This window comes from Puma concolor, chromosome B3, assembly GCF_028749965.1.
Source record: "Puma concolor isolate L17-30 chromosome B3, mPumCon1.1.hap2, whole genome shotgun sequence".
Classification (NCBI taxonomy): Eukaryota; Metazoa; Chordata; class Mammalia; order Carnivora; family Felidae; genus Puma; species Puma concolor.
The window spans coordinates 95798853-95822964 of NC_141672.1; the positions used below are offsets into that span (position 1 = coordinate 95798853).

The 24112-nt window shown below is 38.6% G+C and overlaps 1 protein-coding gene across 5 annotated transcripts in view; it reads right to left on the reverse strand.

Annotated features, from left to right (window-relative positions):
• LOC147580219 (uncharacterized) overlaps nucleotides 1-24112 on the reverse strand; it is a 93652-nt gene that overhangs the window by 41649 nt on the left and 27891 nt on the right. The window contains exon 4 of one of the 5 annotated variants that reach the window (XM_086710675.1): nucleotides 3117-5540. The exons of the other annotated variants lie outside the window; for them this stretch is intronic. Within the exon in view, the coding sequence (XP_086566801.1) occupies nucleotides 5416-5540 (125 nt within the window). The 3' untranslated portion in view covers nucleotides 3117-5415. Of the gene's footprint in view, nucleotides 1-3116; nucleotides 5541-24112 lie in introns of those variants that run through there. 5 annotated transcript variants of the gene reach the window in all.

Genomic DNA, 24112 nt, shown 5'->3' on the forward strand with positions numbered 1-24112 from the left:
ACATATATTCTTATGAAAGTTTTTCATCCTCTAGGAGATTCATAGAAAAAACTTTGACAGGTGGATGTTTTTGGTAAGTAAGTAAGGTCAATTTGCCCTCATATGGGAGGGACAATGATAAAGTACTCACCTAAAGCTACCTCCACAGGCCCACAATATGTCATGGGATGGTAGCTGGGGACCTCTCTGTGTGCTCCTCCACATCGGTAAGATGAACCCATTGCACTGACAATGTAATGCTAATATAGAAGACTTACCTCTGCTGCAGGATGCCTTGCAGGCTTTGTTAGAGCATCTACGAGGGAGAGGTTAAACAATGGACCCACAGGAAATTCAAGGCCTAGGTACTGCCATAAAATTTTGGGTGTTATCTGGTCGGGTAAGACTCGTATTGTCCCAAAAGCTGTGATTGCTAAGGTGCAAGCCTGTCCAACCATAAGAAGGTAAAATAAATGCAAACCTTGGTAGGGATTTGGGGGTTTTAGAGCACTTTTATTCCCCACCTGGCACAATGCTTCCATTCCTCATGCCTTTTGGTAAAGAAAGGGCACATGTGGGATTGGGGATTAAAACAACAAGTGGTCTTTGAGTAGACAAAAATACTAATGAAACAGATTAAAGCTCTGGGCATTTCCCAAGTAGGGCTAATATTTGAGTTAAATATATCTGTGAGTCCAAAAAACATGGGTAGGCACCACAGCAAAAACAACAGAATGGGAAAATACCTCTAGGATTTTGGACCCAGTTATGGAAGGGGACAAATACTTGATATATCCCCACAGAGCAACAGCTCCTAGCAGTGTACATAGTGCTCCTCCAGGTAGGGCCTCTCACATAGTAGCCAATGCAGCAGCCAGTGGGCTAAACTCAAAGCAGTCTGGCTGGTGATCACTCATGAACCCTGGCCATTAACCCTTTACACTGACAGCTCAGCTATTCTAAGGGGATTAACCCTATGGCTTGGATAATAGAAAACCAAGGGATTGATGATTATGAATAAGTCTTTATGGCCTATGAATAAGCCCTTATAGACATTTGGGTTCATCTGCAAGAGTCCAAGGCAGTCCTCACTGTTTTCCATGTCTCAACTCATAAGGCATTGGCAACTGCTGGTAAGGTGATGCTTTAGCTTGGTACAAGCTTTATCTACTGACCCTTTAGTAGATACAACAGATTGAGTGCATAGAAAAAATGGCCATCACAATGCTCAAATGAAAGGACATATTGCCAGGGGTGCTGGATTGCTCTTGAAGTACAGTGAAATGGTTAGTACAATAACAACCTGTCCTGTGTATTCTAAATACCACTCAAGGCAACTGCCAAAAGAATGTGGGTCCATATACCAGAGTTCTCAACTGGTAGGTAATTGGCAAATTCATTATACTGACACCCTTCCTCTGAATGAAGGATTTAAATATACTCTGGTTTATATGGACACTGACTCTGGCCTAACCCAAGCTTTTTCCTGCTTTGGTGCAAGCCAGGCTGACACCATTAGGAGATTAGAGAAATTAAATCCTATATACGGAGGAGAGAGGCTGGGAAGATGGTGGAGTAGAATCCTCAGTTTGTCTTGTCCTATGGATACAACTAGGTAACATTCACATCAGTGTAAATAACCCAGAAAATAATCTGAAGCCTGGCAGAACAAACTCCACAACTAAGGGGAGAAGAGGCCACCTCAAGGAAGGTAGAAAGGGTGAAGACATGGTTTGGGAGAGAAATAGATCATGGCCATCCAAGGTAGATAGGGAGCTGGCGGCACAGACAAGGGCAAAAATAGACTTTTACACTGGGGAGCCCACATGGGGAAGACAAATCCCCATAATATTTGGCTTTGAAAGTAAGAGGGGCTGAATTTTGTGAGTTCTTACAACCAATGGGACTTAAAGCCTGGAATATAAAAAAATCAGCAGGGAAAGCCAGGAGGGCATTAGGGGGTGGAGTCTCCAGCCTTAAAGAGACAGCACAAATTTGCAGTGGGACATGTGGCCAAAGTTGGTGAGTTACTTCACACCCTTGGGTGAGGGGGCGCTCCTCAATCTCCACTGGGATCCCACCGCCCAGCTACAAGCTGGGCTTGTTAAAATACACTCTGCCTGAAGTAGAAAATACACCTTGAGAGAGAGGAGAAGATATGGGTCCTGGTTTGGCATATCCCATCCTTAGTCGATCTCCTCATGCCTGACAATACTTATATGGTATGTACAACCAAGCTAAGATTCTGAAGCTGCCAACCTCACTCTTCCCAAGGCCAAATAGACAGTTTTTCATAATGTGATTGTTTGGTCACTGTGTTTGTTCCCTTCGTAGGCCTGGAGGATATTATAGCACACATAGAAACTCTTACTACATTCACTCAGCAAGCCCTGAATGAGCCAACAAAACTTGTCCCAGTAACCACTGAAATGACTCTAATGAGAAAAGCTGCCTTCCAGATAGAATGGCTTTAGACATTGTTACTGTCGCACAAGGAGGCACCTGTCCCATTCGTTATCCAAACAGTATGTTATATACTCTTATCTGATGAGTCTGCTATTGTATCATCTTCATCTTAATCTTCATTAAGTCACATGAGGACACAAGTAAATGCTCTGAATGATTCAACCCCCAGCCAGGAGATTTAATAAATTGATGGTTTGGATCCTGGGGCTCTTGGTAGAGAAAGTTGTCAATGACTTTAAAAATTATGGTCTTAACCTATGTTTTCTCTTACATGTGCTTGTATTGTTGCTGTGGCATCTGCCTCCAACACAGCCAGATAGCCACCAGAAGAGCCACCTTCATGCTAATAAAAACCCTTGCTGACTGCTCACAAGAGGGATATATATGAAATCACAAGAGCTGGTCACAAGGGTGGACTATGAAGGGGGCGCCTGCGTGGCTCAGTTGGTTGAGCCTCTGACTCTTGATTTAGGCTCAGGTAATGATCTCATGGTTCGTGGGATCAACCCCCATGACCAGGGATTCTCTCTCTCCCTCTCTCTCTGCCCCTCCCCCACTCATAGTGCACGCATGTGCTCTCTCTCTCTCAAAATAAATAAACTTAAAATTTTAAAAAAAGGGTGGAGTGTTGGGAAATGTGATAAAAAAAGACATGACTATTGATTGACCTGTGAGCTGGACCTGGGTGCTTAGAGGCTCCTCATTCCCTCCCCTCTCCTCCCCTGTCCTTGAAATGTGTATTCTGTTTGCTTTTCCCACTCCCAGAGGCTGCTCCAAGGGCATAGCCTTGAGATGGTGATATGATGTATACCTGCATGGTACATGTGACTGAGCCCAGCCAGCACCTTTTCATAAACTTTTAAGATTTGGAGGATGCCTCTAGGGATCCATTTATCTTGCTGCCACCCAAGACAAGCCTCATATGCAACTTCTCTTTGCTATTATTAAAATTGCCACCTACCAGGAATGGCCTACCAAGAATGGCCTGCTTCTTTCTTTGGTCTCTCCATGACCTCTACATGCACATGGGAGCAATTCGAATTACATCAGGAAAGCTCCCGGGAAGGCTATGAACCTACAGGTTCACACTACTTTCAACCTCATCTTAACTGCTTTGAAACACTTTACAACATTGATTATTCCTTCCTCCTTAAACTATTCTTGTATTTGACTTTTACGATACTATACTCTCCTGATTTTCTATCTACTTCTTTGTCCATTCCTTCTCCTTCTCTTTTGTAGGTTGGTCTTCATTTGCTCCTTAAATGTTCCTCAATATGTGTGGGTACTCTGGTCTGCAAGTAACAGAAAACTCAAAGAGATTTGAAAAATAAGGAAATAGATCTCACATTATAAGAAGTCCAGAATTCAGGTGACTGAAGGATTGTGCAACTCAGCAGCTGAATTAAGTAGTCGAGGTCCCAGGTTCTTTTACGTCTTTCTTTTCTGCATCCTTATATGTCAGATTTGTTCTTGGATTAACTCCTTTCATGGTTACAAAATACTTGCTGCAATTCCAGACATAATCCTCAAAAAAGGAGAAGGCTTCTTTTCCTTTAACTCTTGTAGAAAGCTGTCCCGGAAACCTCAAGCAAACTTCTTATATCTTGTCAAGAGTTGTACATATGTCCATGTCTAAACCAATCTCTGGGAAGTTACTATGATTAGTTCAGATCAGTGGTTCTTAAGCTTTGCTGAACATTTGGATTACCTGAGAAATTTTTAAAAATCCTGATGCTCCAATACAATTAAATTGCAATCTCTAGGGATGGACATAAAAACTTATATATATATAATTTTTATGGAGATATAATTAACATAATTTACCTATTTAAAGTGAACAAATGAGTGGTTCTTAGTAGTATATTCACAGTTATCCAACCATCACCATGGTCAGTTTTAGAGCATTTTCATTTCATCTCCTGCTAAAAACCCTGTTCTCATTAGCAGTCATTCCCCATTTCTCCCTAAGCCCCCAGTCCTAGGCAACCTCTAATCTACTTTATACCTCTATAGATTAGCCTATTCTGGATATTTCATATACATGGGATCATACATTATGTAGGTTTTTGTGACTGGCTTCCTTTACATAAAAGTTTTCAAGGTTTACTCATGTTGTAGCATATATCAGTACTTCACCACTTTTTATGATTGAATATTATTCCATTGTATGCATTGTCACATTTTATTTATCTATTCATTCAGTTAATGGATAGTTGGATTGTTTCTGCTTTTTGGTTATTATATATAATTCTGCTGTGAGCATTTGTGTATAAGTTTTCCTATGGACATATTTTTCATTTCTCTTGAGTGTATACATAGGAGCAGAATTGCTGGTTATGTGATAATTCTAATGCTTAATCTTTTGAAGAATTGCCAGACTGTTTTCTAAAATGTCTGCACTATTTTATGTTCTCACCAGCAATGTATAAAGGTTCTAATTTCTCTTCATCCTCATCAATAATTATCATCTGTCTTTTTAAAATTATAGTCATTATAGTCATCCTAGTGGCTTTTTGAAGCAGTATTTCATTGTGGTTTTCATTTGTATTTCCATATGCAAATCGCATTTCCACATAGCTAATGATATTGAGCATCTTTTCATGTATTTGTGGACCATTATGTCTTCTTTGGAGAAATGTTTATATCATTTGCCCATTTTTAAATTGGGTTGTTTTCTTTTTATAAAGTTTTAAGAGTTCTTTATATATTTGATGCAAGTTCTTTATCAAATATGTAATTTACATTACCCCATTTTGTGGGTTGTCTTTTCACTTTCTTGATGATATTCTTTGAGGCACAAAGGTTTAATCTTCAGAAGCCCAATTTATTTTTTTCTTTTGTCATGTGTGCTTTGGTGTCATGTCTAAAAAACCATTGCCAAATCTGAGGTCATGAAGATTTACTGCTATGTTTTCTTCTATGAATTTTTATAATTATTAGCTCCTGTAGTTGTGTCCATGATCCATCTTAAACTAATTTTGTGTATGGTGTGAGGAAGTGATCCAATTTCATTCTTTTCATGTGAATATCCAGTTGTCCTGACATCATTTGTTGAAGTGACTGTTCTTTTCCAATTGGATTGTCTTTGCATCCTGTAGAAAATCAATTGATGGTAAATGTGAGAATTTATTCCTGTGCTTTCAATTCTACCCTACTGATCTAGATACCTATTCTTTTTTTTTTTTATTAAAAAAAATTTTTTTTAACGTTTATTTATTTTTGAGACAGAGAGAGACACAGCATGAACGGGGGAGGGTCAGAGAGAGAGGGAGACACAGAATCTGAAACAGGCTCAGGCTCTGAGCAGTCAGCACAGAGCCTGACGCGGGGCTTGAACTCAAGGACCGCGAGATCATGACCTGAGCTGAAGTCGGACGCTTAACCGACTGAGCCACCCAGGCACCCCTATTCTTTTTTTTTTTTTAATGTTTTTATTTTATTTTTGAGAGAGACAGAGCACGTGCAGGGCGGGGGGGGGGGGGTGATGCAGAGAGAGAGGGAAACACAGAATCTGAAGTAGACTCCAGGCTCCAAGGTGTCAGTACAGAACCTGATGTGGGGCTCGAGCTCATGAACCACGAGATCATGACTGAGCCACCCAGGCACCCCCTATATACCTATTCTTATACCAATACCACATTGTCTTGAGTACTATAGCTTTGTAGTAAATTTTGAAATCAGAGTGTGAGTCCTCCAACTTTGTTCTTCTTTAAGATTGTTTTGGTGATTCTGGGATCCTTACATTTCTGTATGAAATTTAGGATCAACTTGTTAACTTCTACAAAAAAGCCAGCTTGGATTTTGACAGGAATTTTGTTTAAACTGTAGATCAATTGAGGAGGCTTGCTTTCTTTTAACAATATTAAGCCTTCTGATCCATGAACATGAGATGTCTTTCTATTTATTTAGATATTCAAAAATTTCTTTGAACAATGTTTAATAGTTGTCAGAGTATAAGAACTAGTTCTGGGGTGGTAGAGAGTGGGTTATTGTTAGGATGTTAGCTTCCCCTAATGCACATGAATTACATGGGGAGAAGAGACCACCAAATAAGTCTAGGTTCTCTTCAGACAGAACAAAAGGTTATGCAGTGAGTAGTAATTCCTTAGGATTGATTGGTGAATTGGGAACCCACACTGAGGAAAAGAAGGCAGAATATGGTTTATTTTTACTTTTCTTTCCCCTTCTGCTTTTTTGCAGCTTCTGGCTCTTCAAGGGTAGGTAGGGATGAATGGGTGACTGGTAAATGGGCTAAGACTGGTACCATTTTTAGTTTTCTCTTAGCTGTGGAATGACCTCTGTGATCAAATGTCTCTCCTCTGTAGAGCACTTTTATGGGTTCTTTGGCAAACCTGTGGTGGACTTCCACACAGCTTTTTATGCCAAAAGTAATCTTTTCTCTGGGTATACTTTGGTGATCTCCCCTCACCTCTGTCTCTAGGTGTACATTAGGGGAGGGAGGGGGCCAGGGGAGGGGGTTGGGAGGGTGGAACAGCTGTCTCAGTGGTCAGTTTCTTCAGACAAAGTTCTCTCAGACAGTTCATACCTGGCTACCTGTAGCTAGGGTGTCAATTTGGCTCAAGGAATTCATGTGCTCTTGGCATGCCAAGTGGTTGAAGTGCAGTGTAACCAGCTCTGATGCCCCTATCCTTGTCTTGTTGTCATGGTAGTTCTAGCCAGTCTCCTGCCTTCAGACTTCTCCAGACAAGAACAGGCACTAGGCCTAAGACTCCTGGGATCCTTATCAAGTTCTCTCAGGTCTCCCAGGCTCTGCTCTGATAGTAAGTGGCCTGGGGTAGCCTACGAGTTTCTATAACTCAGCCAGGTTTCATTCAAAGAATGAGATGCTAGTCTGTCTTGTTGCAGGCTATCCCAATATCTGTGAAGATTCTCTTAGAATTCTGTGTACTTGGCTTGAGGGAGAGTGTAAGGGAGGAGGAAAAAGAGCAGAGCCTTCATTAGCCTATATGACCTTGTGTGAGTTAGCAGAAGGACATTACTCCTCAAGATACTTTACTGCCATCTGCTGGAAAATTGTTATAACACTATATAAATCTCTGATGACTGTGGGGTGAATGGTGCCCCCTGTAGTTGTGCAGTGTACATGTAGCACAGCTATAAAGAGTATTCCCAAGAGAAAAAATCTCAGCATCCTTTGCTTCTATGAATCCCTTTCAATGACTCCTTTGCTGACAAGTTTCTTTTCTCATATGTAGATTATGCGATAAGGGTTTTTTATCTTTTTGTATATCCTGCAAAGATGCATCTAGCACCTATCCTCCCAATGTGGGAGTATTTATTGCCCTTTATCTTCAACTTTGTAGCCTTAGATGAAATTATGAGAAAACAGAAAAGTCTCATTTTACTTCTTGTTATTGCCTTTTGTTAGCCAACTGTTAGGTGGAATGCAAAGATAACTTACAAGAATCCAGACGATAACAGCTCTTTCAAATGAAGTACAAAATATATATAATAAACTTTCCCCACCAAAGAAGTTAGCAGTAACCAAATATACTCTAGATTAGAATGTGTCAATGAATTTAAAAAGTACCAGTTTATGTTTTAGAGCCAAGTATATAATAAATGGATACTTGATGAATGAATGAGAAAATGAATGAATGAATGACCAAATAGAAACTATCTGAGACTCTGAATCATTTGTTTTAATTCATCAGGTTCTTTTTTTTTTTAATAACGATTGTTCTTTTTTCTTTATTTTATTTTATTTTATTTTATTTTTTAATTTAAAAAATTTTAACGTTTATTTTTGAGAGAGATACAGCGTGAATGGGGGGAGGAGCAGAGAGAGAGGGAGACACAGAATCGGAGGCAGGCTCCAGGGTCTGAGCTGTCAGCACAGAGCCTGATACGGGACTTGAACCCACAAGCCATGAGATCATGACCTGAGCCAAAGTTGGATGGTTAACCGACTGAGCCACCCAGGCACCCCTAATTCATCAGTTTCTTTCTGTGAGAATCTGCCCCATATCAATTGTTTTAGTTTCTTGCGCCTTCATAAGAAATTAGCACAAATTGGGTGGCTTAAAACAACAGAAATTTCTCTCACAGTCTTGGGGCCAGAAGTCCAAAATCAAGGTTTGGGGAGGGTTGGTTCCTCCTGGAGGCTCTGAGAGAGAATTCATTCCAAGCCTCACTCTTATCTTCTGTAGGTGGCTAGCAATCCTTGGTGTTACTTGGCTTGTAGCTGTATCACTCCAATCTCTGCTTCCATCTTCACATGGCAATCTCACTTGTGTCTATAATCTTCTTCTCTTTTCTCTTATAAGGACACAGCCATGGGATTTAGGGCTCATCCTAAATCTAGAATGATCTTACCCCAAGATTCTTAATTACATCTGCAAAGACCCTATTTCAAATAAGGTTGCTTTCAAAGGTACCAGGGAATAGAACTTGGATGTACCATTTTGGTGTGGATGATGCAGCCCACTAACCACTGAAAATCACTCATGCTGTGATCCATACCTCTGTCATGCAATACAAGTGAATGCTTTTTTTCCATAGCTGCTTTCCAGCAGACAGTAGGATTCCATTTGGCCAGTGAAAGTATGGCTTTGACTTTCCACCAGTGTCACTACCAATCATGAAGAACACACCCATCACTGCACCCACACTAATGAGGTCAGACGTGTCTGGACTTTACACGATAACAAGCCAGGGAAAATCACAAATAGAAAACCATCTTGTCCCTAATATTCTGAGAGGTACAGTCATCAAATTAATTGAGATGTAAAAAAATGATAGTTTCTTTGAAAATATAGAGAAACAAGAGGCACACTAGAAGATTCCTTCCTTGTTAGCTCAGTGGTTTCTCCTGATACTAAAAATTTTTATAGTGTTCCAATTTCTCAAAAGCCTCTACTACAAAAATGAAGTGAGAAAAGTCTTGTTCTTTATCAAATATGTATAGCCATAGCTTCTGAACTAGAATGAACCCAGTAAAATATACATATATTTTTTCAGATATAGTATGTTTTGGTGAGCAGGGAGATCTTGTTTCTTCTCACTGAACGGTGATTGAAAGTGTCTGGCCACCATACAGCTCGTTTGAGAATCTGTCTGAGGACCAGCATCTTTACCACGTGCATTCCAATCTCAACAGAGGGTTCTCACAGTCCAATAGGATTCCTCAATGAACAACATTCATTGTTTCTTGCCTATTCTTTTTTTCCTGCTGGGTTAAATCTTTCTTTCTGAAGAATATTCTTTGTGTTTAAATGAAAAGTTTTATCAATATACACACATATATAGGGAATTCTCACAAAGCAATCACCAAGACCTAAACTTAACAGTATTTTTGGGGTGCCTGGGTGGCTCAGTCGGTTGAGCGGCCGACTTCGGCTCAGGTCACGATCTCGCAGTCCGTGAGTTAGAGCCCCGTGTCTGGCTCTGTGCTGACAGCCTGGAGCCTGTTTCGGATTCTGTGTCTCCCTCTCTCTGACCCTCCCCCATTCATGCTCTGTCTCTCTCTGTCTCAAAAATAAATAAACGTTAAAAAAAATTAAAAAATAATAAAAAAATAAACTTAGCAGTATTTTGTCAACAGTAATATGTAATCTATTTTTTTTGGCCTGAAATATTTTATTTTTATTTTTAATTTTATTTTATTAAAAAAATGTCTTAATGTTTACTTATTCTTGAGAGAGAGATAGGGTTGAGTAGGGGAGGGGCACAGAGAGAGGGAGAAAGAATCTGAAGCAGGCTCCAGGCTCTGACCTCTCGGCACAGAGCCTTATGCGGAGCTGGAACCCATGAACCGTGAGATCATAACCTGAGCCAAAGTTGGATGCTTAGCCCACTGAGCCACCAGGCACCCTTAGGCTGATATGTTTTAAAGAAGATCCTAGACATCATACCATTTTATCCCTACATACATTGGTGTGCATCCTTGAAAATTATAGATATTTTCTTATATACCATATACAATACCAATATCATACTCAACAATAATTCTTCAGTATCATCTAATACCCAGCCTATGTTCAAATTTCCCTAGTGGTCTCAAAAATGTCTTTTTGTGGTTTGAGTTTCTTTAAATCAGGACCCAAGTAAGACGCACACACAAAATTATATTGTTGTGTCTTTTCAATCTCCTCTAGTACAGGGTTTGTCAGCAGTGGCACTATTGATGTTTTGGAACAGATAATTCTTACATGTGTGGGCAGTCCTGTGCATTGCAGGATGTTTAGCAGCATCCTTGGCCTCTACTTCCTAGATTCCAGTAGCAATTCTCACATTCAGACAATCAAAAATGTCTCCAGACATTGTTAAATGTCCCCCTGAGGACAAAATCATCTCTGGTGAGAATACTGATCTAGTACAGTCCTCTTTTTTTTTTAAATGTGACATTGAATTAAGGAATAAATTAGTTGAGTTGTCTTGTGGAATGTCCCACATTCTGAATTTGTTTGGTTCCTTATGGGATCATCTAACTTATTCCTCTATTCCATTTTCCTGTCATTGGAAACCAGGCTAAGAGAGGCAAAGTTACGGTCTCAGGCTCAATATATTTGACAAAAATTCTTAAGAGTTGGTGCCATATTGTGTCAAATCAGGAGACTAGCATGTCTGATTGTGTCATTACTCTTGATGCTAAGATTAATCAGTAGGTTCAGATAGTGACAGTCTGAGCCCTTCACTGCAATGTTCTTCAACAACCTTCTATTTAGTGGTTTCATTCATTGATGAGTTTTACCTGTATCAACTATTTCATTAGGCTGAATATTAGAGATTTTCTAATTCTATCTGTGCTTTATAATTAAAAAACTTTTTAAAAAGTTTTAATTTAAAATCTAGTTAACATACAGTGTAATACTAGTTTCAGATGTACAATATAGTGATTCAACGCTTCCATGTAATACCTTGATTCATCACAACAAGTGTACTCTTTAATCCCCATCATCTATTTATCCCATTTTCCCATTCATCTCCCTTCTGGTAACCCTCAGATTGTTCTCTATAGTGAAGAGTCTATTTCTTGGTTTGCATCTCTCTCTCTCTTTTTCCCCATTGCTCATTTGTTTTGTTTCTTCAATTCCATATATGAGTACAATCATATAGTATTTGTCTTTTTCTGACTTTATTTCACTTAGCATAATACTCTCTAGCTCCATCTATATCATTGCAAATAGCAAGATTTCATTCTTTTTTTTATGGATGGGTAATATTCCAGTGTGTGTGTGTGTGTGTGTGTGTGTGTGTGTGTGTGTGTGTGTGTATAATCATAAATCTTTTTTATCCATTCATCAATCAATGGACACTTGGGCTGGTACATAATGCTGCTATAAACATTGGAGTACACGTATTCTTTGAATTAGTATTTTTGGGAGCGCTTGGGTGGCTCAGTTGGTTAAGTGTCCAACTTCAGCTCAGGTCAAGATCTCATGGTTTGTGAGTTTGAGCCCTGTATCAGGCTCTGTGCTATCAGCTTGGAGCCTGGAGCCTGCTTCAGATTCTGTGTCTCCCTCTCTCTCTGCCTCTCCTCCACTCACACTTGGTCTCTCTCTCAAAAACAAACAAACAAACAAACAAATATGAGTTTGTATTTTTGTGTTGAGTGAATACCTAGTAGTGCAACTGCTGGATCATTTGGTATTTCTATTTTTAACTTTTTGAGGAACTTCTATACTATTTTCCAGAGTGGCTGCACCAATTTGCATTTCGCCAATATTGCAAGAGGGTACCCCTTTCTCCACATCCTTACAAACACCTGTTGTTTCTTGTGTTTTTGGTTTTAGCCATTCTGACTGATGTGAGGTGATATTGTAAGTTTTTTTTAAGTTTAATTTAAATTCATTATAGTTAACACACAGTGTTATATTAATTTAAAGTGTACACTATAGTGATTCAACAGTTCTATACATTACTCAGTGCTCATCATAATAAGTGTACTCTTAATCCCCCTCACCTATTTCACCAGTCCCTCCACCTACCTCCCCTCTAATAACCATCAGGAGGTTCTATATAGTTAAGAGTGTGCTTTTGATTTGTTTCTTTTTTTCTCTTTGTTCATTTATTTTGTTTCTCAAATTCCACATATGAATGAAATCATATGGTATTTGTCTTTCTCTGACTGACTTATTTCACTTAGCATTATACCCTCTACATCCACCTTTGTTGTTGCAAATGGCAAGATTTCATTCTTTTTTATGTCTGAGTAATTTTCCATTATATATATATGTGTGTGTGTGTGTGTGTGTGTGTGTGTGTGTGTGTGTATATTACATCTTTATACATTCATCTATTGATGGAAGTTGGGCTGCTTCCATAATCTGGCTATTGTAAATAATGCTGCAATAAACATAAGGGTGCGTATGACTTTTTGAATTAGTGTTTTCATATTCCTTTTTTTTTCAGAGAAATTTATTTATTTAAATTTTAATTTCAGTATAGTTAACATACAGTATTATATTAGTGTATAAAATATAGTGATTCAACATTATATTCTACATTGTTCATTGCTCATCAAGATAAGTGCACTCTTAATCCCCTTCACCTATTTCACCCATCCTCCTCTCCACCTCCCCTCTGGTAACTAGTTTGTTCTCTATAAATAAGAACCTGTTTTTGGTTTATCTCTCTCTTTCTTTTTCTTTCTTTTTTTTTCTTTTTCTTAAATTCCATGTATTTGTGAAATTATGTAATATTTGTAATATCCCATTGTGCATATATACCACATATTCTTTAAAATATTTTCTTAATGTTTATTTTTTAAGAGAGAGATAGACAGAGCCTGAGCAGGGGAGGAGCAGAGAGAGTGGGAGACACAGATTCGGAAGCAAGATCATGACCTGAGCCGAAGTCAGATGCCTAATCCACTGAGCAACCCAGGAGCCCCTATACCACACCTTTATTCATTCATCTACTGATGGACACTTGGGCTGCTTCATAATTAGGCTATTTTAAATGATGCTTCAATAAATATAGGGGTGCATACATCTTTTTGAGTTAGTGTTTTCATATTCTTTAGGTAAATACCCAGTAGTGGAATTACTGGATCATATGGTAAGTTTTAATTTTTTGAGGAACATCCGTACTATTTTCCATAGTGTCTGCACCAGTTTGCATTTCCCCCAACAGTACACAAAGGTTCCTTTTTCTCCACAGCCTCACCAACACTTGTTTCTTATGGATTTGATTTTAGCCATTCTGACAAGTATGAGGTTACATCTCATTGTGGGTTTTTTAAAAAAATTTTTAATGTTTATTTATTTTTGAAGGAGAGAGATACAGAGCGTGAGCAGGGAGGGGAAAAGAGAGAGAGAGGGAGACATAGAAACCAAAGCAGGCTCCAGGCTCTAAGCTGTCAGCACAGAACCCCACATGAGGCTCCAACTCACAAGCTGGAGATCATGACCTGAGCTGAAGTCAGCTGCTTAACTGACTAAGCCACCCAGGTGCCCCTCGTTGTGGTTTTGATTTCCATTTCTCTGATGATGAGTGATGTTGAGCATCTTTTCATGTATCTGTTGGACATTTATATGTCTTCTTTGGAGCAAAAATCTCATGTCTTCTGCCCATTTTTAAATTGGATTATTTGTTATTTGGTGTTAAGTTTTATAAGTTCTTTATATATTTTGCATACAAACCTTTTATTGGATATGTCATTTGCAAATAACATCTCCCATTCAGTAGGTTGTCTTTTAGTTTTGTTGATTGTTTTCTTCACTGTGCAGAAGCTTTTTATTTTGATGTAGTCCCAATAGTTTATTTTTGCTTCCCCACCCCCCCCCCCTTGCTTCAGGAGACATATCTAGAAAAATGTTGCTATGGCCAATATCTTAGCTATTACTACCTATGCTCTCTTCTAGGATTTTTATGGTTTCAGGTCTCACATTTAGGTCTTTAACCATTTTGAATTTATTTTTTGTATATGGCGTGAGAAAGTGGGTCTAGTTTCATACTTATGCATGTTGCTGTCCAGTTTTCCTAACAGCATTTGTTGAAGAGACTATCTTTTTCCCACTGCATATTCTTGCTTCCTTTGTTGAAGATTAATTGACTATATAATTGTGAGAGTATTTCTCAGCTCTCTATTCTGTTCCATTGACCCATGTGTTTATTTTTGTGCCAGTGCCATACTGTTTTGATTACTACAGTTTTGTGTATTTTTTGAAATCTGGGATAGTGATATCTCCAGTTTTATTTTTATTTTTCAAGATTGCTTTGGCTATTCGGGGTCTTTAGTGATTCCATGCAAATTTTAGGATTATTTGTTCTAGTTCTATGAAAAATGCTATTGGTATTTTGATAGGGATTGCATTAAGTCTGTAGATTGCTTTGGGTAGGACATTTTAACAATATTTGTTATTCTGATCCATGAGCAAGAAATATCTACTTGTGTCATCTTCAATTCCTTTCATCAATGTTTTATAGTATTCAGAGTACGTCTTTCACTTCCTTTGTTAAGTTTATTTTATTATTTTTGGTATAATTGTAAATGGTATTGTTTTCTTTTTTTTTTTAAGTTTTTTTTTTTTAACGTTTATTTATTTTTGAGACAGAGAGAGAGACAGAGCATGAAAGGGGGAGGGGCAGAGAGAGAGGGAGACATAGAATCGGAAGCAGGCTCCAGGCTCTAAGCCATCAGCCCAGAGCCTGACGCGGGGCTTGAACTCACGGACCGCGAGATCGTGACCCGTGCTGAAGTCAGACGCTTAACCGACTGAGCCACCCAGGCGCCCCAATGGTATTGTTTTCTTAATTTCTCTTTCTGCTACTTCATTATTAGTGTATAGAAATGCAATGGATTTCTGTATATTGATTTTATATCCTGTGACCTTACTGACTTAATAAAAAAAAGTTTTAGAGCATTTTCAACTTACAGTGGAAAGTACAGAGAGTTCCCATGTATCCCTTGTCCCCACACCCACAATTTCCTATACTATGACATCCCACACCAGAGTGGTATATTTTGTTACAATCTATGAATCCTCTTATCGCCCAACGATCACATCTTACCTTAAGTTTAACTCTTGGTGTTGTACATTCTATGAGCTTTGGCAAATGTATAATGACATGTATCTACCATGGCTTCATCAAACTGAGAAGTTTCACTGTCCCCAAACTCCTGTGCTCTGCCATTCATCTCTCCCTCTTCCCTAACCCCTGGCAACCATTGATCTTTTTACTGTCTCCATAGTTTTCCCTTTTCCAGAATGTTATATAGTTGGATTATATTTATGTAGCCTTTCAGATTGGCTTCCTTCACTTTGTAATACCATTTAAGGTTATCCACATCTTTTTGTGGCTTGGTAGCTCATTTCTTTTTAAACTGAAAAACATTCCATTGCATGATTGTACCACAGTATATTTATCCCTCACCTACTGAGGGACATCTTAGTTGCTTCCAAGTTTTGGCAGTTATGAATAAAGCCGCTGTAAACATTTGTGTGTAAGTTTCTGTATGGAGAGGTTTTCAAGTCCTTTGGGTAGATACTAAGAAGTGCGATTGCGGGATCATATGGTAAGAGTACATTTAGTTTTGTAAGAAACAGCCAAACTGTCTTTTTAAATGGCTGTACCATTTTGTGTTCCCATCAGCAGTGACTAAGAAAGAGCTCCTGTTTGCTCCATATCCTTGTTAGCATTTGGTGTCAGTATTTTGGTGTTAGCATTTGGTGCCCGTTCTAATAGGTGTATAGTACTATCTTATTGTCGTTTTAATTTGCAATTCCTTAATGACATATTATGTTTAGCATATTTTCATATGCTTACTTGCCATCTGTATGTATTCTTTCATGAGGTACCTGTTCAGGTCTTTTGTCCATTTTTTATTCATGTTGATCATTTTCTTACTGTTGGGTTTTAAGTGTTCCTTGCATATTTTTGGATAAATTTCTTTATCAGATGTGTATTTTGCAAATATTTCCCTCTAGCCTGTGGCTTGTTTTCTCATTTTTTTCACATTGTCTTTCTTTTTTTCTTTAACTGAATGCCAGCCTTCATAGTGTTTATATTTTTCCAGCTTTATTGAGATATAATTGACATATAACATTGTGTAAGCTTAAGGTATACAACATGATGATTTGATACATGTATATATTGTTAAATGATTAAAATAAAGTTAGGTAACACATATATCACTTCACATAATTACATATTTTTGGTGCTGAAAACATTTAAGATCTATTATTCTCTTTGCAACTTTCAAGAATATAATATAGTATTGTTAACTATAGCTACCATGCTGAATATTAGATTTCCCAGAAATTATTCATTTTATAACTGGAAGTTTGTACTCTTTGACCAATATGTCCTCATTTCTCCCATCCCCTATCCCCTGACAACTACCATTCTAGCCTCTGTTTCAATGAGTTTGGCATTTTTAAAAAAGATTCCGCATATAAGTGAGATCAGATCTAGTATTTGTCTTTCCCAGTCTGGTTTATTTCACTTAGCATAAGGCCTTCAAGGTCCATTCATGTTGTCTCAAATGACAAGATTTCCTTCTTTTTTATGGCTGAATAATATTCGTGTGTGTGTGTGTGTGTGTAATATTTTCTTTATCAATTTTTTTTATCCATTCATCTGTTGATGGACACTTAGGTTGTTTCCATGTCTGGGCTATTGCAAATAATGCTGCAATAAACATGGGGGTGCAGCTATCTCCTAAGATAGTGATATTGTCCTTCACAGAGCACAAGTTTTTCAATTTAATGAAACCCAGCTTACCAATTGTTTCTTTCCTAGAACATGCTTTGGGTGTTGTATCTAAAATGTCATTGCCCTTACTCAACATGTCTCCAGAGGCAAGGGAAACAAAAGCAAAAATGAACTATTGGGACCTCATCAAATAAAAAGCTTCTGCACAGCGAAGGAAACAATCAGCAAAGCTAAAAGGCAACCTACGGAATGGGAGAAGATATTTGAAAATGACATATTATATAAAGGGTTAGTATCCAAAATCTATAAAGAACTTATCAAACTCAACACCCCAAAAACAAATAATCCAGTGAAGAAATGGGCAAAAGAATGGAAAAATGAATGGAAACTTCTCCAAAGAAGACATCCGGATGGCCAACTGACACATGAAAAAATGCTCAACATCACTCATCATCAGGGAAATACAAATCAAAACCACAATGAGATATCACCTGACACCTGTCAGAATGGCTAACATGAACAACTCAGGAAACAACAGATGTTGGCAAGGATGTGGAGAGAGAGGATCTCTTTTGAACTTCTGGTGGGAATGCAAACTGGTACAGCCACTCTGGAAAACAGTATGGAGGTTCTGCAAAAAACTAAAAATAAAACTACCTTACAACCCAGCAATTGCACTACTAGGTATTTATCCAAGGGATACAAGTATGCTGTTTTGAAGGGACACATGCACCCCCATGTTTATAGCAGCACTATCAACAGTAACCAAAGTATGGAAAGAGCCCAAAAGTCCACTAATGGATGAATGGAAAAGGAAGATGTGGTACATATAGATATATATGGAGTATTACTTGGCAATTAAAAAGAACGAAATTTTGCCATTTGCAACTACATGGATGGAACTAGAGGGTATTATGCTAAGCGAAATTAGTCAGAGAAAGACAAATATCATATGACTTCACTCATATGAGGACTTTAAAACACAGAACAGATGAACACAAGCAAAAATAATATAAAAACAGGGAAGGGGACAAAACATAGGAGACTCTTAAATATGGAGAACAGAGGGTTACTGGAGGGGTTGTGGGGGGATGGGCTAAATGGGTAAGGGACATTAAGGAATCTACTCCTGAAATCATTGTTGCACTATATGCTAACTAATTTGGATGTAAATTTAAAAAATAAAATTAAAATTAAAAAATAAAAATAAAATAAAATAGTCATTGCCATAGTGTTCTGCCTATTTGTCCCCCCATGAATCTCTCTTTATGTGTGTTTTTCCACTTAGGGTTCTTTTTTTAAAAAATATAATTTATTGTTAAATTGGTTTCCATATAACACCCAGTGCTCATCCCAACAAGTGCCCTCCTCAATGCCCATCACCCACTTTCCCCTCTCCCCCACCCCCATCAACCCTCAGTTTGTTCTCTGTATTTAAGAGACTCTTATGGTTTGCCTCCCTCCCTCTCTGTTCGTAACTATTTTTCCCCCTTCCCTTCCTTCATGGTCTTCTGTTAAGTTTCTCAAGATCCACATATGAGTGAAAACATATGATATCTGTCTTTCTCTGACTGACTTATTTCACTTAGCATAGTACCCTCCTGTTCCATCCACGTTGCTGCAAATTGACAGATTTCATTCTTTCTCATTGCCAAGTAGTATTCCATTGTATATAGAAACCACATCTTCTTTATCCATTCATCAGTTGATGGACATTTAGGCTCTTTTCATAATTTGGCTATTGTTGAAAGTGCTGCTATAAACATTGGGGTATGAGTGCCCCTATGCATCAGCACTCCTGTATCCCTTGGGTAAATTCCAAGCAGTGCTATTGCTGGGTCATAGGGTAGTTCTATTTTTAATTTCTTGAGGAACCTCCACACTGTTTTCCAGAGTGGCTGCACCAGTTTGCATTCCCACCACCAGTGTCTACTTAGGATTCTTATAACGGGCAGGGAATATGAATTTACGCCTTATATCCATGAGTGGCACAGGTCTGGGTTCTGATTTCTTTTGATTCATGGCCCAGCTGACAGCAGGGTTTCTTGCTACATCTGATAGAGTCCACAGTACCTGCTCTTCTACTTCAAGGGCAGTCCTTTGTGGCTCCCCGCATTGTGTACAGACTTTGGTTTCAGCTCCCTGTCATTCTTTTTTTCACATTATGATCTTACTTTTAAAGTCTGTATTTATTTTATCAGGTTTTTTTTTTAATGTTCATTATTTATCTGAGAGAGAGAGAGAGAGCGAGAGAGAGAGAGAGAGAGGCAGAGCGTGAGTGGGGGAGGGGCAGAGAAAGAAGGAGACACAGAATCTGAAGTAGGCTCAAGGCTCTGAGCTGTGAGCATAAAAGCCCAAAGCGGGGCTCAAACTCAGGAACCACAAGATCAAGACCTAAGCTGAAGTCGGATGCTTAACCGACTGAGCCACCCAGGTGCCCCTAAAGTCTGTATTTATTTTTAAATAATTTTATTAAAAAATATTTTTAAATATACATACTGTAAAATTTTACCGTCTTAACTATTTTCAAGTGTACCATTCAGTGGCATTACGTATGTGCACATTTTTGTGCTACCATCGCCACCATTCATCGCCAAAACTTTCATCTTCCCAAAATGAAATTCCATCCCCATTAAACAATAACTCCCCATTCCTCCCTCCCCCATAGCCTTTGGAAACTACATTTTACTGTTTAGCTCTAGGAATTTGACTATTTTAAGGACCTCATATAAGTGGAATCATAAAATATTGTCTTTCTGTGACTGGCTTATTTCACTTAGCATAATGTCCTCAAGGTTTGTCCATGTTGTCAGATATCAGAATTCTCTTCCTTTTTCAGGATGAACAACATTCTATTGTATGTATATATCACATTTTGTTTATTCATTCATCCATCCCTCATTGGACACTTGGGTTGCTTCCACCTCTTGGCTATTGAGAGTAATGCTACTATAAGTAAGCATGTACAATCAGCCTCCTGTCTTTTGCGGACTTCAGACTTAGTGTCCTTTCCTCATATGTGCATTTAAACTCTATCCCTCAGCCCCTAAGACCAATTTCCCATTTCAAAACCCTTCTGAGTGATATAGCTTCTACTCCCACTTGTCAGGGCCCCTAGGTACATTGTGTACCATGCATGTCCTATAGAAGGGCACTTCAGCAAGGTGGTGTACAAGGTTGAAATCAAGCTTGAGTTCCATTCATCAGGTCCTGAACCCATAAGGTTGAATCTACTCAGAGGGTACTCCATTTTCTGATTTATGCAGAGGCACCTAATGAATTGGCTGTCTTGCTGCTGTCTTGCTTCCTGTTAGGGCTTTTAGTTTCTGCTTCCATTCTGGCATCCAGAGACTTCCTTCTCTGGCTTTTGAACTTGTCTACATATTTAATTTTTTGTTGCTGTTATATGTGTTTCATCTCTATATGTTTGGAATAGGAAAAGAAGTTATTTTCATTGACTGAAAGTTTTGACCTTCATTGTTATTTTAAAACAATACACTTCTTTTGTACACCCTTTATTCTTCCAAATTTCTTTTATAATAAAAGAAAAGGAACAGTTAAATGATAAATCTATTAAATTAGGAGCAAAAAGATAAGAGTAATGAAGGGTGGATATAATGCTGGGAGCATATTTGTGCCAAGGGGAGGTCCTGAAAATGAACCCTACCTGCCTATTTCAAAGATCAAGGGAAATATGATGGACTATACTTAGGGCATATTATTTGGTAATTGATATGTACACAAAATATAACTTGGTATTCTTTAATTTTCCCAAACAAGCAAAAAGATAAACCTCTCTTAGCCCCATAACATAGAGGAGTACTATGTACTCATTTTTCTGATATTTGAGTTTTTATATGTACAATACTGACTCTTCTAAGTTTGGTTTCTCATTCCAAGAACCAGAACATTCCTCATTTATACAAAGATTCTGTTCCTGCCTTCCTTTGTTATAATACCTGGCAGGTATCTATGGGAGATGTTTTCTGCTCAGTCTCATTGGCTCTATTTGAAGTGGAAGATGAAGGATTTTTCTTTGAAGCAAAAAATTTTAGTTCTCCCTCTGTGCTTTGCCTCACACAATGACCTAGTAAAATGGAGTCATGAATTTTGCTTATCTTGTTTTGATAGATGTGAAGGTAGAAGACACAGCTTTAGGATACTAACCCTACAAGTGAGGTCAGATCTGAGAAGTCATCAAGTCCTAGATTTGAGGCCATTGAGGTAGCCTAGAATTTCTCTTTTTGTTGGCCACAGAGCATAAGCGGAGAGCCTATAGTCATGAAAGCTGCCTAGAGGTCTGGCAGCTGGGATAGTTACTTGAATTGTATGGGAAAGTCCAGTCTCCCCAGCCAACAAAAGAGAGCCTCTCTTTTCACTGGCACCTTGCTCAAACTATACATAAGGCATCTACATTCAATTTTGCATAAAGTGGCTGATTTCAGAGCAGCCAAAGTAGGAGTGAAATTAACTTGGTTCAAAACAACATTACATGGGAAACCAATATTTGTGCTTACCAGTGCTGTAACAAAGATTAGGTTTGCCTGAGATGAGATGGATGTGATCAGAAAGAGAAGGACCAGTTAAAAAGAAAAAAAAAAAAAAAAAAAAAAAAAAAAAAGGATGAGTCATGGGGTACTTTTGCAATGTGAAACAGAAATAGTTTACCTTTGTGGTTTTGTTCCCGGGGGAGTTTGAAGGTGCAGGATATAATTCTCCCAACCTTAGCTCACTATCCTGGTTGTTACCTCTAATATTAGTTTCTGAAATAGTCTTGTGGGGGTGGGAGACCAAGACGTAAGATGGTCTGCTACTGTCTTTACCCAGGCTCAGAGAAAGGCATCTTTTACACCGCGTGTCAGAAGAGATTGAAGATTGGGGAGTGACGTTTCCATGGGAACCTAGGTGTGCAAAGGGGCTTGTTCAATTACAAGGTAGCCTCCTTTAATTACAAGGTAGCCTAGGTATTAGCAGTTTTCCTTCTCAAGAAATTCCACCAGAAAGAGTCTAGCCTCTAATAGGATTGCTGCTCCTTCTAGGCCACCCTAATCCCTCAGTGAATCCTAGCTCATGCCTTAGTGGTGATTCCTCCTCCAATTCCTTCATTCTTCTAATTGTCATACCTGGTGTCCATCTAAAACTCCTACTTCTAAGTTATTGCAGACGGCCACTGGATTCCTTGGGGGAGGAAAGCACACAGATGGGAATATGCATTCCTCCAAGTTCATCTCCCATATTCTCTCTATCACATGGACAGAGTGTAAGAGCATGTGTCCCAACCACATTTTAAGCAAATCCCTTTTCTCTATTTTATTGGCCATAGAACAATTTTACCTGCAGTACAAATATAACAGTGATTTACACTTTTCTCTCAATAATTGGCTGTAGGAATCAAATTTTCTTACTAAACTATTCTCAGAAGTATACATTGTGCCATAACTTTATCACAGCACCTACCTGCAATGCAGTCTGATACTGCTCTTCCTGAAAAGAATTTTATTCTTGTGCTTACTTTGCTCTTTTCTGTACAAACTCCCTTTCATATACTTCCACGTTTTGTTGGAATTATACTGTCCTTTTCCCCTCCTTTCCCAACCAGTTCAGAGGCTTGGGGGAGATATGAGTTGTGTACTCCCACTTTTCCAGTGGTTTCTTTCCTGCCTCCTTTACTCTTCCTTCTCCCCTCTCCTGCTCTCATCACTGCCGTCCCCATCTGCTTTTTCCTCTCTCTCCCCGCCTTCTCCCAGTCTCATAGCACCCTCTAAGAAATCTGTTTAGCAGGAAGAAGGTCTCTGTACACTGATATTAATTTCTTCCTTGGCTGTATTTTTAGCTTTTGTATAGTCTCTGAGATTTCTGCTACAACAACATTCCATGGAGGGCAGCTGGACGCTAGGGAAAGGAGAGGGAAATTTGGGCAAAAACAAGGGGAGCAGGGAAGGATAAGGGCCCAAGGAGACCTCAAACAAGCTAACATAGGGCATTTGGGAATAAACCCTAAAAACAAGTTTTAGCATTTTAAAAGTGATTTTTACATTTGTTACCTGACTTATCTAGGGGCATAGGTATGCTTTTTCACATTTTATAGCTGAGAAAATAGGGCTATAAATTAAGAATAACATAAACAGTGATGAGGTGGGTTATAATAGCAGAGTTGGGATTTGAGGCTTCTGGCTGTATTTCTCTGTCCACCATTATTACACAGTGTCAGGAAAGGTCAGGGGTTGAATTTAGGGAGAATTCAAGTCACTTGACCAAAACAAAACAAAACAAAACAAAACTGTGCTTTTTACAAACTAAAACCCAAAAGTCAAGACTTAAGCTCTAAATTATCATGATTAACTTTCCTGTGGTAACAGGATCATTTCAAAACTTAGGAATGTCTGTAACAGCTACATAGAGTGAACTACTTTCCAAATTAGGAATATCCCTTAATAGTCAATAGAAGAACGAATAAAAGTGTGGAAGAGTAAATCTGCTTAAAGATAAATATAGGATCAACTTTTAAAAATTCCTAAAGCGTTGACAGCATTAGACCTAATTTCCAAGTGGGCAGAAAGCTCTTTCTAGAATAGCTTTGCTGCAGTCCCATGTGGAGGCAGGAAGATGAACATGAACACTGTTTGAGGTCCCTTCCAGCAAGGCAGGTGGGGTGAACATATCAGTGGGTCATTTTCACTTTTCGTGATCCCCAAATCTTGCAGATTCTCTTGTTCTCTGTCCTTTCAGTGCCTTTGTGAACTGCTCATTTTACTTTAAAGCACCTCCAGAATTGCCAGGGCAAACATTCAGAGTAAGGAGTTTATTGAATGTAAGGTCTCTAGAAAACAGACTGCTGTGTCACTGCATTTGGAAAGCAATCATTTTAAGATCGTTTTCAGGTAAGTGAAAGACCAGCACAACAAACTGATAGAACTGTCTGTCATCTGATCTCCTGCAGCCATTCTGATGAGAAGTGTGTTCCTGTTAAGAATCTGAGCAGAGGCTCTAGCCAGGAGGGCTCTGTTTTGCTAGAATCCTGCCCCAATTTAAGGGTCAGATT